The sequence below is a fragment of the Chiloscyllium plagiosum genome, unplaced genomic scaffold, assembly GCF_037043375.1.
Source record: "Chiloscyllium plagiosum isolate Xiang-an unplaced genomic scaffold, Cpla_swu_hap1 HiC_scaffold_31, whole genome shotgun sequence".
Taxonomy (NCBI): Eukaryota; Metazoa; Chordata; class Chondrichthyes; order Orectolobiformes; family Hemiscylliidae; genus Chiloscyllium; species Chiloscyllium plagiosum.
Window position 1 is genome coordinate 37,660,443 of NW_028270169.1, and position 17,689 is coordinate 37,678,131.

The 17,689-nt window shown below is 38.8% G+C and overlaps 1 protein-coding gene and 1 long non-coding RNA gene across 3 annotated transcripts in view; one reads left to right on the plus strand and one right to left on the minus strand.

Moving 5' to 3' along the window:
• Positions 1 to 17,689, plus strand: part of LOC148141882 (uncharacterized) — a 118,453-nt gene that overhangs the window by 20,883 nt on the left and 79,881 nt on the right. For both annotated transcript variants that reach the window (XR_015752363.1, XR_015752362.1), the window contains exons 2-4: positions 4,402 to 4,475; positions 15,996 to 16,028; positions 16,822 to 16,855. This is a non-coding gene — a long non-coding RNA (uncharacterized LOC148141882). The remainder of the gene's footprint in view (positions 1 to 4,401; positions 4,476 to 15,995; positions 16,029 to 16,821; positions 16,856 to 17,689) is intronic.
• Positions 402 to 17,689, minus strand: part of LOC122564093 (myeloperoxidase-like) — a 46,708-nt gene continuing 29,420 nt past the window's right edge. The window contains exons 10-15 of the mRNA XM_043718653.2: positions 16,136 to 16,306; positions 12,992 to 13,229; positions 8,493 to 8,698; positions 4,947 to 5,108; positions 3,109 to 3,167; positions 402 to 2,115 (exon numbers count right to left, since the gene is read on the minus strand). Of these exons, the coding sequence (XP_043574588.1) occupies positions 2,041 to 2,115; positions 3,109 to 3,167; positions 4,947 to 5,108; positions 8,493 to 8,698; positions 12,992 to 13,229; positions 16,136 to 16,306 (911 nt within the window). The 3' untranslated portion in view covers positions 402 to 2,040. The remainder of the gene's footprint in view (positions 2,116 to 3,108; positions 3,168 to 4,946; positions 5,109 to 8,492; positions 8,699 to 12,991; positions 13,230 to 16,135; positions 16,307 to 17,689) is intronic.

The window sequence follows — 17,689 nt, forward strand, 5'->3', positions numbered from 1 at the left end:
TGATGATTCTTTTGATTTTTTCTCTTTAATTATCCCTCAACTGTACCTGTGTGTCGGTCTGTGCGTTAATTGTTAATTGTTAATTTTTGTTTAAGTTATAAACTTGTGTCCAAGAACTGTTATTCATAAAGTATGGTAAGGAACAATTGAACAACTAGGTGGGTCACTGAAAGTTCTAAATTTCACTGTGCTACAAATCCAGTGATAGTGAGGCTGATTTGGTTTGGCTTGCTATCCCTGTGCTGTTATAACAGGATTTAAAATGAAATTCATTGGATTTTGATTACTTCAGTTTGATTGATCAGGCTGTTAAAAAGTTTCAAGTTAATCCCTTTAAACTCTACAGTTTAGATGTTTCTGGTTTGACAGAGATGTACCATCAGGTAAGACAGAACACTAAGTCGATGCATAAAACCAAATTTTATTGAATATAAGCAAAGAACATAATACAGTAATCTAACCACCAAAATGATTCTAGTACCAAGCAGAAGATAATGCTAAGCTTGAGAGGTTCACAATAACCTCCATACAAAAGAGGGTAAAGCAATATATTCATATACAAGACCGACTTCTGGTTCAACTGGATTCCCATTTGTGGATGGAAAAAGTTCTTCTTTCCCAAGACATTACATATCAAAGTTCCCAATGACAGAAGTCCTAACTACACCGTCTTAAAATCTGACATTTCAAAACACCTTAAGTTTCTGCCTTAACGCGGGCAAAAGCATCATTTCCCTCAGCTGGAAAACCTCTACACACATGCACAAAATATGACACTCAAAAACCTTATTTTACCGTACATTCGGTACATTTTAATTAAAGTATCCAATTTGCTAATAATCCAGTGATGCTTAAATTAACTGGTCTTTACCATTCTACAAGGTGACTTAACATGAGAAAATGACACACTTTTCTCCTAGAATGGCAGGCCTACATTAATTAGTCTGTGCGTCTGTGACTGTGAAACCCAAGGACAGTTTTAGCTTTTCGGGAATTGGAGGTGTTTGGCCTTGTATCTTGCAGAGGCTGCTTCTCAGGTTATGAGTAAATTCTATTAGATTTATCGGTAAAAATTAATCTTAAAATTATTTTTATTTCTAATGATCAATTACTTACTTTTTGAGTACAAATATAATTACGCTGCTTCTTCTAATTAATCATTGATTTCTTGGTTGATAACTAAATCTGCCAGTGTTTTGAGATTAGGTGTATCACTGCAGCAGCAGCACAAGATGACTCTATTCAGACACAATGTATCAATACACAAAATAATTGCTCTCCTCTCTCAGAGTACAGGGGTTTGCAAAAAAGCATTTTAAAATACACAGATTAAGCAAGCTGAATTTCAAATCTAAAATTCCACTCCACGTATAGAGAAATCAATCAGTATGTGAGAGCAATCCAGGGTGGCCGCTATTCATGGATAGGGTTGGGGTTGGAGACAGGGAATGTTGTGGATCAGGAAGTCAGAAGTGGGGATCGGGGGAGTTCACAATTCTGATGAGGCAGATCAAAGGGATCAGGAGATGGCTTGAAGATCTAATGAGGGCTGTGGGTTCTGAGAGCAACTGGGCAAGGTTTGAGAGAGCTGGATTGTGAAATTTCCTCAGGTAGTCACACTAAATCCAGGAGCTAGATACAAGGGCATTCAATTCTTCGATCCAAACAATTTTTGTCTCCTATCACTGATTTGGGGCCAAGATTTAGGAAGGCTAACAAAAAATCTAAATCAAATCTAAAAAAAAATGACATAAGCCATCTCTTCCCTGTCTCAGTTCAGACTGAAAGTAGGTTGAGCTAGTTTTGGTTTGGAACCCAATTTAAAACATTCTGAATCCCCACTGCTCCAAACTCGGTCTAAACCTACCCATTTATGTTTGGGTTAAATTTCACATGTGACTAGTCTCACTGTTCATCAGAAATGATATGATAGAATTGAATTAGTCCAATTAGCTTTGGATTCTCAGTTGCAGGTTGTGCAGAAAATTTGGATATTTTTGGAATAATTCTCTTGCTAAGTTCCAGTGGCCCACCGTCATCTTAATGTTCTTCTGGTTCAATTAAGTTGTCCTCCGCTGCTATTGCCCCTTCATCCTGACAAGGAACTCCATGCACCTGTAAGAATAGATCAACATGTTTATCTGCACCCTGCAATATGCAGATATTTCCCTGCACTTGTTAAACAACATTGCTTCCAACATTTGGATTATTCGTAGGAAAAAGGCAATAAGACACAATATGGCCCAGCACATAATGAATTTCTTTGAGAAGCCATCACAAGAGGAAATTGTGACAAAGCGGCTGAATATTCCCACTATTGGCAAAGTGATTGGTGTTGCACCATGCATGGATCCCCCAAAAAAGGCTAGAATTAGAAAGTGCTAAGAATCGACTTACAAAATTAAAATGACTGCCTGGGAAATACTTGGTGTGGAACTGCCTAAGGAAGGGCAGTTTTGTCATGTCACTGCAGCATTTTACAAATATTTATCTCCAAAACAAGAGAGACTTAATGTGCTGCACTTGGACGACCGAAGACACAAACTGAAAGATCTAAATGTTCTGCACCTGCTTTAAGTTTTCATGTACAATTTCCAAAAAAAAAGAAATAACACTGAATAATTTATGTTTAGCGTACTCCCAAGGTTTAAAGATACCAGAAAGACTTACAGGTATATATAAAACTACAAGTTTGAATCAAATTGTTTTACATCCAATGAATTTTTTTTTGCAGAGTTTAAAATGAGTGAGAATCAGATTTTGGTGCAAACTATGGTGTGAGCTGTGAAGTTTTGGATCAGCTCAACTTTAAGCTAAGAGCAAGATCCAGAAAAAAAAGACTTTTTCATTCCTTGAGTTACGTTCCGAGGATGTGTTAAGGTAGTTTTAAATTAAGATCCTGCATTCAGTGCTTAATTAAATGTTGGATTTAGTCCCTAAATGTTAGAACAAAAAGCAATATCTGAATAACAAGGGGATGATACAGTTTCCTAATTCCTCTTCAGTGCGTTGCCCTTCAAAACAATACAGAATGGAAAAGCAGGAAAATGAGGTGCAAGAATCTTGCAGACCCCTGCAGGCAAATCAGAGGAAATTCCCAAAGTTTACCTTTTCCAGGTATCCGTTCTCTAACTGCTTCCATTTTGAGCAAATCTTGACTCTTGCACCTGTAATATAGTCAGATACAATTAGTAGGGAACTGAAAGATTTATAATATTTAGTGAAATATACCAGAAAATAATTCAATAGTTCTATTATAGAGTCACAGAGTCATACAATATGGAAACAGACCCTTCAGTATGACTAGTCCATGTCAAACATAATCCCAAACTAAACTAGTCCACCTGCCTGCATTTGGCCCAAAGCCTTCCAAACGTTTCTTATTCATGTACTAATCCAAATGAGTTTTAAATGTTGCAACTGTACCTGCTTCCATCACTTCTTCTGGGAGTTCAATCCACACACGAACCACTCTCTGTGCAAAATAATTGCCCCCATGTCTTTATTAAATCTTTCTCCATTCATCTTAAAAATATGGCCCCTAATCTTGAAATCTTCCAGCTTAGGGAAAATACACTACCTTATCTATGGCTCTTATAATTTTATAAACCTCTATAAGGTCACCCCTCAATCTCTTATGATTCAGTGACAAAAGTTCCAGCCTATCCAGCCTCTCCTTATAATTCAAACCCTCCATTCCTGGCAGCTTAAATCTCTTCTAACCTTATCCAGTTTAATACTTTCTTCCTGTAACAGGGCAATCATAACAGGATATAGTAGTCTAGAACAAGCCTCACCAACATTCTGAATAATCTCAACATAACTTTGAGCAACAAAGGCATGTATACTAAATGCTTTCTTAACCTCCCTATATGTATGTGAAGCAAACTTCAAAGAAATTGCACCTAGACCCCTAGGTCTCACAGTTCTACAATACCACCTAAGTCACTACTTTTAATTGTATAAGTCATATTGTTTTCATTTCTGATATAACTCCACAGAAGCTGGTTTCCCTTCACCAAGTCATCCTTTATTTACACTTGGAGAGTCCATGGCAATGATCTAGCTCCCTCAAAGCCGGCTCTCAGAGTGAACAGAACCTCTGTCACTCCTGTTTATTATCTGTCAGCCAGGGCTTCCTGATTGGACCAGGTTAACAGCACCAGTCAGGGAACTCATATTGAACTGGTTTGGTATTTACATTAAACTCTTAAAATTGATATCTCTGAAATTCACTGGACCTCCCTCAGACTCCTTCCACACTAATTCCACTATCTGGCAGATTTCCTGTGATCAACTGTATTATATTATTCCATTTTGGACCACTAACATCGTCTGAGCCTGATTGATCCAATTTTTCTATATTTATCTAATACTTTATCCCTTCCCTCTTTCTTGTAGGTTTTTATGCATTTAGATGCAGCAGAGACCTCACTGCTGGTTTGGGACATATCTGACATACCCATCAGACTCAGGTAGGATTCTTGAAAACAGATTTGAATCAGGATCTTGTTCACAATGATTGCAAAGCCTTTTGTTGGTGAAGTATCCTCTGTGAGCACGCAGTTGAACTTGTTGATCATGAAGTGGATGTCCTCAGTGGCAAGTGAGACATTTATTTTCATGGGACCAGGAAAAGTTGGAGTGCTCATTGAACTTAATCCGAGTTTTGCTGTCCTCACACACTTTTGAAATTGTAAGCCCTTATCTAGCCTTTTCCTGTCACAGGTCTGACTGTAATGCTGGCTTTACGGTCTCCAGGTTACCCAACATTGCCTGAGGCTTTCCAGCTTGTCAGATCTATACAACTGAGATTTTGCACCTGGAATAGTCTGGTTCTCCTGAATGGTAAGCTGACTGGCTGCTAAAGTGAGAAATTATTCTCCTCCATTTCTTGCACTCCATTTTAATTTTCTATTAACTCATGTATTTATTAAAGCTCTTACCCGCACATCTAGGTGGTGTTGAGTCCCATTTTCCATTACTCAGACACTTTATTGTGTCACCTCCCACTATCTTGAATCCGGACTTACAGGTGTATTTGACTGCCAAATTACAGATTGAGAAATGGCCAAATCTCACAACAGGAACAGAACCACAGGGGGTCACTGTAAAGAGAGAAAATAGACATCAATTAGGAAATGTTACAGAGAATGTTTGAATGATTGTGGGTGCCCAGCCAAAGATTAAACAGAATGACAGAAAAGTGGTTATCAAGTGAGTCTTAAAAGGTAAGTCTTAAATGGAAGTGAGGATGATGAAGATGTTGAGGAACATGAGAAGAAATTTCAGTGTATAGACCTTAATGACTGAGAATATGAAAACCCAGCCAACAATAGTTGGATAAAATGAGGAAGCAGAGTTAAAAAAGCTAATGGCAGAGTTCAGGGACATCAAGGAGCAGAGCATGAGGAGACAGAAAGAGGACAACCTTGAGCATAAAGATAAAAAATTTAAGTCTGGAAAGTTGAGGACTGAAAGCTGGGGCATATCAGTGTGAAATATTGTATTCTGATTCTCTTCACTAATTCACTCACAAGCACTCTATTTTACGATACCACATTTCCATTCATTCATTAAACTGCATTTAGCGCCCTATGTTTACTATACCGCATTTCCATTTTACTCTTACAAAGATAAACCAAATTAAACATCCCTTCCTGGGCTGCCAACCCATTACTGTTACTTTACACCATTCAATTCTTATCAGCCCCATGCTGCAAGCAGTGTTTAGACCTGTTTCTATATCAAAGGCTACCTCTGAATAAACGTTAATACTGTCACTTACTCAGAACAATGCCATCAATGTCATCATGTTTTCTTAACCCACACAAAACTCTGTAAAGAATATAATATTAATTATCCCTTAGTAACTATCTCTCAGGACCTGAATAGTTGCAGGACGTCAAACAGTTTCCTTTACAAGCATGGCCCTACAGTCTGCTGCTTTTTATCTCTTTGAAATTTCCTTTTATACTACCTATTTCTATTAAATCTAATTCCTATTTCTAACTTTTATTTAGGACTACCAGCTTGTACTAACGTATGGACTTATACTTTTTAAATGTATATTAAATACAGCCACTACCCCCTTTAAGAAACTTACTATCAAAATAGCGCTTCCGTGAAACTGCATAAATGAATGTGTCAGAACTGTTCAAAACTGGCAATAGTAAATGAAATCTCTAGATCCAGCTGCTGGAGATCAGTTTAATATCCTCTATAATTTTATTTAGTACACATATAATTTCTCACTTATTTACATCATATAGGTCTAGCATTTCTATTAACATCACTAACTTTAAAGACAAAGGGACTAACACCATTTAATTATGCAAGCACAGACTGGACAGTCATTCTAATACTATCAGGAGGAACAAGCACTATTTAGCAAGTGCTTAAACTATCTCCCGAGGATAGATGTCACACAAACTTGTGTACAATCGATACAATCATGTGACACCAGATCACAAAAATGCTAACATACCTAAAAACTGTATATGAAAGAGGCTATTGTAAAACTGTACTTTGGATTCCATCACTCTCTCGAACTCTGGAAAGAATACTCAATAAAGAGATGATTTTCACCATTCACTGATCTTGGTCATTATTGAACATGATCCCACATCTCTCAAGACAAGGGTGAAAGGAAAATGCTATTTTGTGTGGTCTCTAAACTTGTAAAAAGGTTTTGGATCAGTTGACATTTATTGACCCCTAAAGATTGGAATTTGACCAGAGAGCATTTGTAGTAATTGGGTGTTGAGAAAAAAAAAAGTGCGGAGAGGAATTTCAGGAGGCAATATTCCAAGGTAGTGCCAAGGATGAATGATGTTACTGAGGTAAAATCGGAAAGGTTAACTGTTGAGGGTGTTTGGGTGCTTCTGACATTTTGGAGACAATGGTAACAACAAAGTGATAAGGACCGCAAAATTCTCTTGAAAGAAACATTTTGATTTTTGTTTTTCATTTTTTATTGAAGCTTGAAATTGAACATTTTTAGCTGTGCTTGAAAAACTGGATATGAAACATATCATGCCAACTAGAAACAGTTCTCCACACTCAGTAAATAATTTAATGCACTTCTTTTGCAAATGAGTTTAATGTTGGTAATGGGATCTGAGGAAACCTGGAGGTAGCCTTAAAATGTCAACTGCAAAAGGGAATCTTTATGCCATCAAGCAGTGAACACTCATGTAGTTATTTTAAGATTATAAGTTATTAGTTATGTTTATGAATGTTGTACTTAAAAAATCAGAATGAAACAAATGTGGAAAATTAGGATAATAAGGTGAGAGTGCTTGGTTGATAGTCACAGAATTATAGCAGAAAGGGAAGCTACTTGACTTACTGTGACTGTACTGGTTCTCTGAATGAGCAAGTCACCTAAAGCCATTCCCCTGATCTTCTCCCTGTAATCCTGTACATCCTTCCTTTTCAGATTGATAAGATATAGGAGCAGAATTAGGCCATTCGGCTCACCAAGTCTGCTCCACCATTCGATCATGGCTGATATGCTCCTCATGCCATTTTCCTGATTTCTTTTTGTATCCCTTCAACCCATTACCAATTAAAAATCTGTACAACTCCTCCTTAAATTTACTCACTATCCCAATATTCACTGTCCCTTGTGGGACAGCTAATTCCACCGATTCATAACGCTTTGGGAAAAGTAGTTTTTCCTCAACTCTGTTTTAAATTTGCTACCCCTTGTCCTAAGACTATGACCTCTTGCCCTAGAATGCCCCAAAGGAGGAAGTATCCACTCCACATCTATTTTATTCACACCTTTTATCATCTTGAATACCTCATTTTGATCTCTCCTCATTCTTCTAAATTCCAGAGAGTATAGGCCTAAACTGTCCAATCTCTCTTCATACGACAAACCCCTCATCTCTGGGCTCAATCCAGTGAATCGCCTCTGAACTGCCTGCAATGCCACCACATCTTTCCTCAAATAAGGGGACAAAAATTGTGCAGATAATAGTCCAATTCCATTTTGAATGCCTCAGTTGAACCTAACTCCACCATACTCTCAGGCAGCATATTCCAGATCTTAACCTCTTATTGACTGAGAAAGACTTTCCGTACATTGTCATTGCTGCTTTTGCCAATGATCTTAAGTCTGTGTCCTTTCAGTCTTGAACCTTCCGCCAATGAGAACAGTTTGCCTACAATCTACATTTTTTGCAGACCCCACTTGAACTTGATATTGAGGCATCTCTTTTTATTCAAGGTGGGAATGGGATAATTATATTGGATAATGTAAGTCCAAAGTGTCAGAGATCTAATTTTGAAACTGCAGGTGGATCACTCTGCTCTTGAAAAAGTGAAGTGCATGACTAAATCACAAAGAAATGGTTTTCAAAGTTCCAGACTTCAGCTCCTCTTTGTCGTTTTATTACAATAGATTTGGGTAGTTTTACGCTCAAAAATCAATTAGTAATAATGCCAGCTTTCTGAAGACTGAGCCAGTCTTGTAATTAAGATACCTTGAGTATCCTCCTTCCAGTCACTCAGGTCTACTGCTGGTATCGTGTTGCACTCCACATATCCGCTTGGATACTGACTGAATTTAAATGCTTCCCGAGGAACAGATTGAATCCCGGTGTTATCACAGATAATCCTGGACAGGGAGATTTTAGCAAGAGCCTGGCGTTGGCTGCCTGAAAAAACACCGTCATTTTCCCACCAGAATCTAAAGGGAAAGAAAAACTTGCATTTGTAATACTCCTTTCACAACATCAATGTCCCACAAGCTTATCACAGATAATGATAAACATTTAAAGTACAGTCACTTGTAGTTTAAGGTACACAGCTGCTAATTTGATGCACAGCAAAGAACAATGGGATAAATGACCAGATGCTCTGTGTGGAAGGAGAAATATTAGCCAAGATTATGGAAAGCTTCCTTGTACATCTTTATATTCCCTTGAAAGGGCAGCTGGATCTTAGTTTAACATTTTATCTGACTGTGCAGCACTCCTCTAAACATTAAGATGTGCGTTAAGACTGTAGGTTCCTGGCATGGTGCTTGAACCCATGATAGCTAAATTCAGAGCTGAGAATGCCAACAGAGTGCTAAAGCTGATGCCCGATAAATCAAGAGGAAAAGCATCATAGAGAAGCCTCTGAAATTGCTAACGTAGATCAGGTTGCAATGTACATGATTGAGGCGGCTTCCTGTTGTAATGAATCACCTGGAAACAAGTGGAATCTGAAATAGTATGAGAATCATTTGAGATTTGCAAATCAATTGTAGTCAATAAAGGGCTTTCACAGGATGATGATTAGCGTAGGAGAACAAATATTTTCAAAAAAGGAAAGAACTGTGAGAATGTGGAGTACTTTTTCATCCATGAGATTAAATTGAGACATCATTCATTTAAATGTGCAACCATATTATGGCTCTAAGAAGTGTATTTTGTCCTGGTTAAGACATAGGTGAAAAATGGTCTGCTCCTAATAAATAAAATAAACAGCTTGTGAGACTTTGGTTTTTTTAAAAAAAGTTGGAACAATAGAAGCAGCATGATTGGGTGCAGTCAGTCTTAGTTTAGCTTTCAGTGGTTGTTGGGGTTTTGAAACTTCCATACATCTCTCCCTGCTACAGCAAAATTCTTGAGTACACTCTTTCTCTGCCAGAATTTTCTTCTGATATTCTTTCATCCTGACTAGAGAAATATTACATGTGAAACATTCTGTTTTACTGAATTTGCTTTACCGAGGGTGTGTTTATGGGATATTACTATATTGGAATAGTTGCTGTTTAGCAGTTAAGTAATTATTATTCTGTTAAGTTTTCCAGTACAGTTAATGTTACACCAATTCCTCTTTTTCTTTTGTTTGCGTTTTAACTGTAGAGTAATTATAAAATTGTTTGCTTAAAGCTAAGTAATATAACCAATCAAATTACATCTGGAACACAGCACCTTATACTTGCATTTTAAAAAAAGTTAGCCTAGACCATAGCTCCTTGATATATTTGAAGGGGGTTTGGTCTGCTTCATAACAAATGGAAATTGGACAATTATTTGAAAAGAAATAATACAAAATGATATCAGGAAAATAGGAACAGATTAATTAATTCTAGTTGAAAAGCAAACATTGATATTTGCATGAAGGATCAAGGGACCTCCTTTAACACTATGAATTCCATGGCTTCTGCTTACTCAATGACTGCAAATGCACATCAGAGGTAGTGCATTTGCTGTCTTTAAAATAATAACTGTGGACTTTCAGTTAACCTAGAGCAGCTGTTTTAAAAATGTCAGCAGGGACAGCATTGATTGACTTCAAATGTAGTAAATAGTAAACTCAGGTGGGAAAAATCGACCCTCGCATATTTTGCAAAGTGTTGGTTTTACACTTTACTTCATTTTCAAATTTCTTCAGGACACTAAGTGATCACATAGTTTCCAATTGACTGAAGATACATTTACGGAAAGGTTGGTGACACACTCTTCATACACATCATGATTCAGAGATGCCGGTGTTGGACTGGGGGGTACAAAGTTAAAAATCACACAACACCAGGTTATAGTCCAACAGGTTTAATTGGAAGCACACTAGCTTTCGGAGCGACGCTCCTCACAATCACCTGATGAAGGAGCGTTGCTCCGAAAGCTAGTGTGCTTCCAATTAAACCTGTTGGACTATAACCTGGTGTTGTGTGATTTTTAACTTCATACACATCACACTCTTTGAAGATTGTAATCATGTTTCTAGTCTCTGATAGAAAAGTAGCATGATGTAATGGAAGGATTTGCTGGTTGATTAACAATGTGACATTCTTTACACATCCATAATCAACTTCATAACTTGTAATACGATTCTTCATCTTATATGGGATCTCAGAATGCACATAATTGGGAATTAGGGATTGGGACAGGAGGCAGGGGGTGGGTGGGTGTGGGAGGAGTGACAAAAGATACCACCAGATCACAAATTTAAGCTGCATGTCAACCCAGAATTCAGAACTAGTCTCCATTTGTCTACTGATGTAACAGCTCCATAGTGGATGCCATATCTCTAGCCCTGCACTTATCCCTGGAACATCTGAACAACAAAGACATTTACGTCAGACTCGAGCTCATTGACTACAGCTCCACCTTCAACACCATTATCCCAGCCAGACTGATCTCAAAATCTGAGACCTAGATCACAGCTCTGCCCTCTGCAATTGGATCCTCAGTCTTTTGCCGCACAGACAGGTAAGTGCACCTCCTCCACAATAACACTCTTAACACTGGAACCTTGCGAGGATGCATCCTCAGCCGCCTACTGTACTTCTTGTACAATCGAAACTGTGTTGCCAAATTCCAAATGAACGCCACCCACAAATTCGCTAATGACACCACCATATCTAACAACAACGAGTCAAAATACAGAAGGGAGAAAGAGGGCTTGGTGACGTAGTGCAATGAGAACAACCTCTCTCTCAATGCCGGCAATGTTAAAGATCATTGACTCCAGAAAGAAAGGAGGAGAACACATCCCCATCTACATCAATGGAACGGAAGTTGAGAGGGCGGAGAGTGTCAAATTCCTCAGAATGATGATAACCGACAACCTATCCTGGACTTCCCATGCAAATGCAATGGTCAGGAAGGCACAACAATGCCTCTTCAGCCTCAGGAGACTCAGTAAATTTGGCATGTCCATAAGGACCTTCACCAATTTCGACAGATGCATCACAGAAAGCACACTGTCTGGGTGCATAATGGCCTGGTATGGCAACTGTTCTGCTCAGGACCATAAGAAACTACAAAAGGTGGGTGTGCACAGCCCAGACCATCACGGAAGCCAACCTTCCATCCATAGAGTCCATTTACATGGCTCGCTGCCATGGAAAGGCTGCCAAAAACATCAAAAACCTATTACACCCCAGTAGTGATCTCCTACAACCTCTTCTGTCAGGCAGAAGATACAGAAGCTTAAACACATGCACAGTAGGTTTAGGAAAAGTTTCTTCCTGGCTGTTATTAGACTGATGAACAGATTCTAGCCCCAAATAACACTGATCTAGCTAACGTTGATCTCGCCTAGCACGCATCCAATGAAATGTAACCTTTATGCCTTTGTCTAAGTCTTTTTGATTTGTACATCCGTGCTTACTATGATCTGCTTGTACCACTCATAAACAAAACTTTTCACTGTACTTCGGTACATGTGACAATAAATTGATCAAGTCAAATCAAATGCCTTGTGACTATCTGAGGCTGGGTTCAAATTTTGCATCTTCTGACTCAAGAGTGGAATGTTAACACCAAGCCAGTTGTTTGCTATAAATCATAAATACAATATAAATGGCACAGTGGCTCAGTGTTTAGCACTGCTGCCTCACAGCACTAGGACCTGGGTTTGATTCCATCCTTGTGCAACTGGCTGTGTGGAATTTGCACATTCGCTGTAGCTTTTGCCTAGGTGCTCTGGTTTCCTCCCACACTCCAAAGATCTGCATTAGGTAGATTGGCCACACTAACTTGTCCATATTGTCGAAGAATGTGCAGACTAGGTGGGTTAGCCATGGGAAATGCAGGTTTACAGGGATAGGATAGGTAGGTGGGTCTAGGTGAGATGCTCTTTGAAGGGTCAGTATGGAGACAATGGGCTGAAGGGCCTGCTTCCACGCTTTGGGGTTCTATGATAACTGGCTTTACCTGTAACAAAATTGATTGACTGAACATAACACAGTTAAGGCTGGTAGACTGGAGTTCTAGGAGAAAGTGAGGTCTGCAGACGCTGGAGATCAAAGCTGAAACTTTATTGCTGGAACAGCACAGCTGGTCAGGCAGCATCTAGGGAACAGCTTCTGTTCCCTAGATGCTGCCTGACCTGCTGTGCTGTTCCAGCAATAAAGTTTCAGACTGGAGTTCTAGGCAACCCAGTGTCTCTGAACTATGATTGTTTGATTGTGAAATAATATTCTACTGAAGTACTGAATATCAATGTGCTGAGCTGTTTTTGTGCGGTTAATATTATCCATTACCTGTCACCATCTCTCAGGTTCTTGAATTGCTGTCCTATTAAACAAGCCAACAATGGGCCCACTTTTCCACCTGTGACCGAAGGTTCAGCAATAGCCCCAATCCACACATCAATATTGTTTGCAGTTCTGTACAATTCGAAGAATTTCCTTGCCACTTTCAAATTCTTGATAACTTGACGAAATTGATTAAGATTGTTGATCTGCGTAAGGCCACAGAATTTCCGCCAAGCATTATAACCTGCAAAATTTAAACAGAGTCAATAGAACCATTCACCAGTAAGTAACAGAAAGAATTATTTGTTTATTAAAATTGATATTTTCGTGAATGGTACATTAAAATTCAGTGAAAAACTCCAACAGTCACCACAATCCAGTGCCATTTTGAATTGTTCAAGCATAAAAAGGATAAAAGATATAACTGAAAGAGAATCCTGAGCTGGCTCACCAACAACACCTGTACTGGCGCTTGTGCCAGACCCACCAACGTCGGAGTCACCAATCTTTAGGCGCCATCTCTTCGCTGCTGGACCCACCTTGTCAATGTCTTCACCAATGGCAGGTCCCATGCTGAACCCACAATTGCCCTGCAACTGGGAATCCCTAGCTCCATTGCCATCTCAATGATGCTAGGAGACTGATAAAGACTGACAATGCTGTGATTTATATGCTTTTGCTATATATAAATGACTTGGACTTTGGAGTAAAAGGAGATTGAGGAGACACTCTAGAAACTATGCAAGATTTTGACAGATCTGGGAAAGGTCAACCAGGAAATACCATTTCCATTAGCTGACGGTACAAGGACTGGATGAAAACGATTAAGGCCTTGGCCAATGAATGCAGGCGCATATCAGGAGGAACACCTTTTATGCAACAAATGGTAATGATAAGGAATTTACTGCTAATGAGATGGTGGAAGTGGAAAAAAATAATGATTTCAAAAGTGAAATTGGAAATGAGATTGTCACTAACTGATTCACCTTCATCTTATCTACAAGATTGTTTAAATAAATGTCCCCCTGTGGGTTCAGCAAATATAATTCTTCTTTCATAAACCACTGAAAAGGAAGTTCAAAATATCCTTCTCCTATGCAAAGGTGTGCTTCCCCAAATAACCCCCATGGCCCTTCAGCCGCTCTATGCTAAGGTATGGCACTTCCAGGCCTATACACCATGTATGCACTGTAGAGAAACATACCCTTCATAGTGGCAGTTAGATAAACAAAAGCTTAAAAAATTATTCCTTCATAATTTTTAACTATGTGTTGTAAAAGATTCTCCTGGAAGTGTCAGCTATCTAGACCTCTCAACTTTTCAGTACATGAAACGTTTTCCCTTCTGTAAACCAACACATTGTCAAATTGATTGAGGTTAGAGCTGTCAATCGAGCCAGGCCTAGCTATTTCAATAAGCAAATGATTTTCATTTTTGTGGGCTCTCAGCTAAGAACAAAATACAATGAAACTGCGGATGCATCCCACCTTTTTCTGAAGTAGGCTGGAACCAGCAGCCAGCCATCAACAATAAAGATTGTACTTTTGAAAGTAATACTTCCTGAGGTAGGCATGCAAAGCTGGGAATTTTCTCAACATTTTCTACTAGCCTTGAGGATGAAAGTCCAGCTTTTTATCGAAACACCTCTGTATCTCCCTCCTCAGGCTCAAACATTTACTCTGTCTGGAGACTCCCTGTTTCTTTTGCTGTTTTACAAAGAATAACCCCTGCTTCTGTAGTTTCTCCTTCAGCAACTGAAGGCACTCATTCTGTTTACCATTCTTTTCAATAACCTTTTGCAATTTCAGCATTTTCCATAAAAGTAAGGCTAAATTCATGAGTTCAAAAGCTTAGAATAACATTTTGCATTTCGGCTGTATGGCCTGATAATAACTGTAAGGGAGGGAAAGTAGGGGGTCAAATTTAGTAGTTAAGAAACCAAAAAGTGCAATTCCCATTTTATTTTATTTTGAGCATTTTCATTTTAATATAAGTCTTTCCACATCTTTTCCAATCAATCCTGGGATACAACAAATTATTAGGGTGTAGGTTTGCTCGCTGAGCTGTAGGTTTGATATCCAGACGTTTCATTACCTGGCTAGGTAACATCATCAGTGGCGACCCCCAAGTGAAGCGAAGCTGTTGTCTCCTGCTTTCTATTTATATCTATGCAGCCCGTATCGATGGGCTAAATGTCCTGCTTCCACACTGGTAAGGATTCTGTGAATGCTGGTGATATAAATAGAAAGCAGGAGACAACAGCTTCGCTTCACTTGGAGGTCGCAACTCATGATGTTACCTAGCCAGGTAATGAAACGTCTGGATATCAAACCTACTGCTCAGCGAGCAAATCTACACCCTAAACCTCAACCTGAGCTACAAACCTTGCAAAAAACAAATTATTAATATGAATGAAATCTGTATTTGCTAGTTAATGAATTCAAAATACTATGGGTGCTGGAAATCTGAAACAAACGCAGAAAATGTGGACTTTCGTAGCTGAGCTGGTAGAGCACCAGGCTTTTAATCTGAGAGTCCAGGGCTTATGTCTCATTCTCAGCAGTGCTTTTGTTAAGGCATGGCATAGTGGCTCAGCGGTGAGCATCGCTACCTCATAGCGCAGCAACTCAGGTTTGATCCCACCCTTGGGTGATTGTCTGTGTGGAGTTGGCACGCTCTGCCCATGCCCTCATGGGATTCCTCTCACAGTCCAAAAATACGCAGATTAGGTGGATTGGCCATGTTATATTTCCCATAGTCTCCAGGTTTGTGTAGGCTAGATGGATTAGCCATGGGAGATGTAGGGTTACAGGAATAGCGGGGTTGGTCTGGGTGGACTGCTCTTCAGAAAGTTGTGTGTGGACTCGATGGGCTAAATGTCCTGCTTCCACACTGGTAAGGATTCTGCGAATGCTGGCGAATCACAGTAGTTTTCGCAGCATCTGTGGTAAACAGCATTGATATTTTTAGTTCAGTATGACTCTTTTTAACTCTACTTCTCTCTCAACAGATGCTGCCCGCCATGCTGAACTGCATTTTCCAGGTTTGTTCCTGCTAGCTTCTTCATACTATGAGCCTTAGTAATAAAATTGTTGTATTAACTGACATTTCAACATGTTTTTTGCATTTATATCGTGATTTTCCACTTACCTGGAATTCCATGATCTCGCGAACGCTGCATATTCAAAGAACCCAGGTCCAGGGCTATTTGGCTGGTCAATTCAAAAAGTTTTTCACGTAATTCATCATGCATCATCTTGTCCTGCACCTGCAGCTTGGCCGGTCTGCCCAACAACCCTCGTATGAGGGGATCAACCCCACCTAAAATGAATGAGGGTACACACACACAATAAATATGCATTCTTAATCGATGTTATGGATAATTATGCTATTGTTTAAACTGTTCCTTGAAGAGTGTTGGAATAGTTGTGAGTGGGAGAAATGCATAAATATCTATGACAAAGATTGGTACCTGACAAAATCAGCATTGTTTAAGCAAGACTCTGTAATAGAATCTTGCTTAATATAAATAGTGTTTGGCAAAATGAATAGACATCTGAGTTGTGGAAGGTAGTATTCAAGATTCCTGTCATAATTTCAATGGCTATATTGCAAAACTGGCATAAATGACTTTTATGACATTTCTCCAGAAGATTCATCAATCTTCCGCTACTCTGTTTTCAGAAATTCTAAGTAATGCTATGTGGTACTTGAAAGAGTGAGAGAAATACAATTTGATAGTTGAAGAGTATAAGAAAAAATATAGCATGTTAACATCATGTTTTTGAGTCTGCATTTTGTCTTGTAGCTTGATGTCTATATGAACAATTTTACAGGTGCTATGAATCTGAAATCAAAACAGAAAATGCTGTAAGTATTAACTTAGTTTATAGATGCTGCCTGATCTAAGTATTTTCAACATTTTCTCATTTTATTATAGTAAAACAATTTGCTCGTAATTTCTGATCAAGTTTTATAAGGATATTAATGGATATTAAATGTCAATTTAAAATGTACTGTATATAATCTACTGTCTGTGGGGGAATCAAAAATAGCATGCAAATGAAACAAGGGCTGGAGATGGCGTTGGCATTCCCTGCTATCATTTCCTTAAACCTTTCTGTATTTTAGTACAGGTCTTTTGTGATGATGAGGAACCAATTAATTTATATTTGGATGCAATTTGTGGAAAAAGAAAAATCTCAATTTACTCAGGTTCTCAAACTCTGCTGAAAAATGTGTTGCTGGAAAAGTGCAGCAGGTCAGGCAGCATCCGAGGAGCAGGAGAATCGACGTTTAGGGCATAAACCCTTCTTCAGGAATCTGCAGCAATGTGCGATAGTACGGATGAAAATAGGTCTGCCCAGAAAATTGGGACTGAAACAAGAACCTACTTGAAAAGTGTGGGTTCTTGCTTACAAAAACAGAATGTAATTCAACCAGGCTCATTAACTAACACTGTAACTTGACCAATAGTGAGCAGTTTTCCTTCACAGTTATTTAATAACTAACTTGCTGGCCAGGCACTGTGCCAGCACAAATACAACATGAAGCCAATCAGAAATTGATTTCATTGAACTTTAGTTATCTCATCCATTATTTATCAAGTACAACCACTGAAGTCAATGGAACAGAAAATGGGAAGAGGTGCACATGATCATTTAACTTGAATCAGCTACTTTTACTCGAGAGTTGAAAATTAGA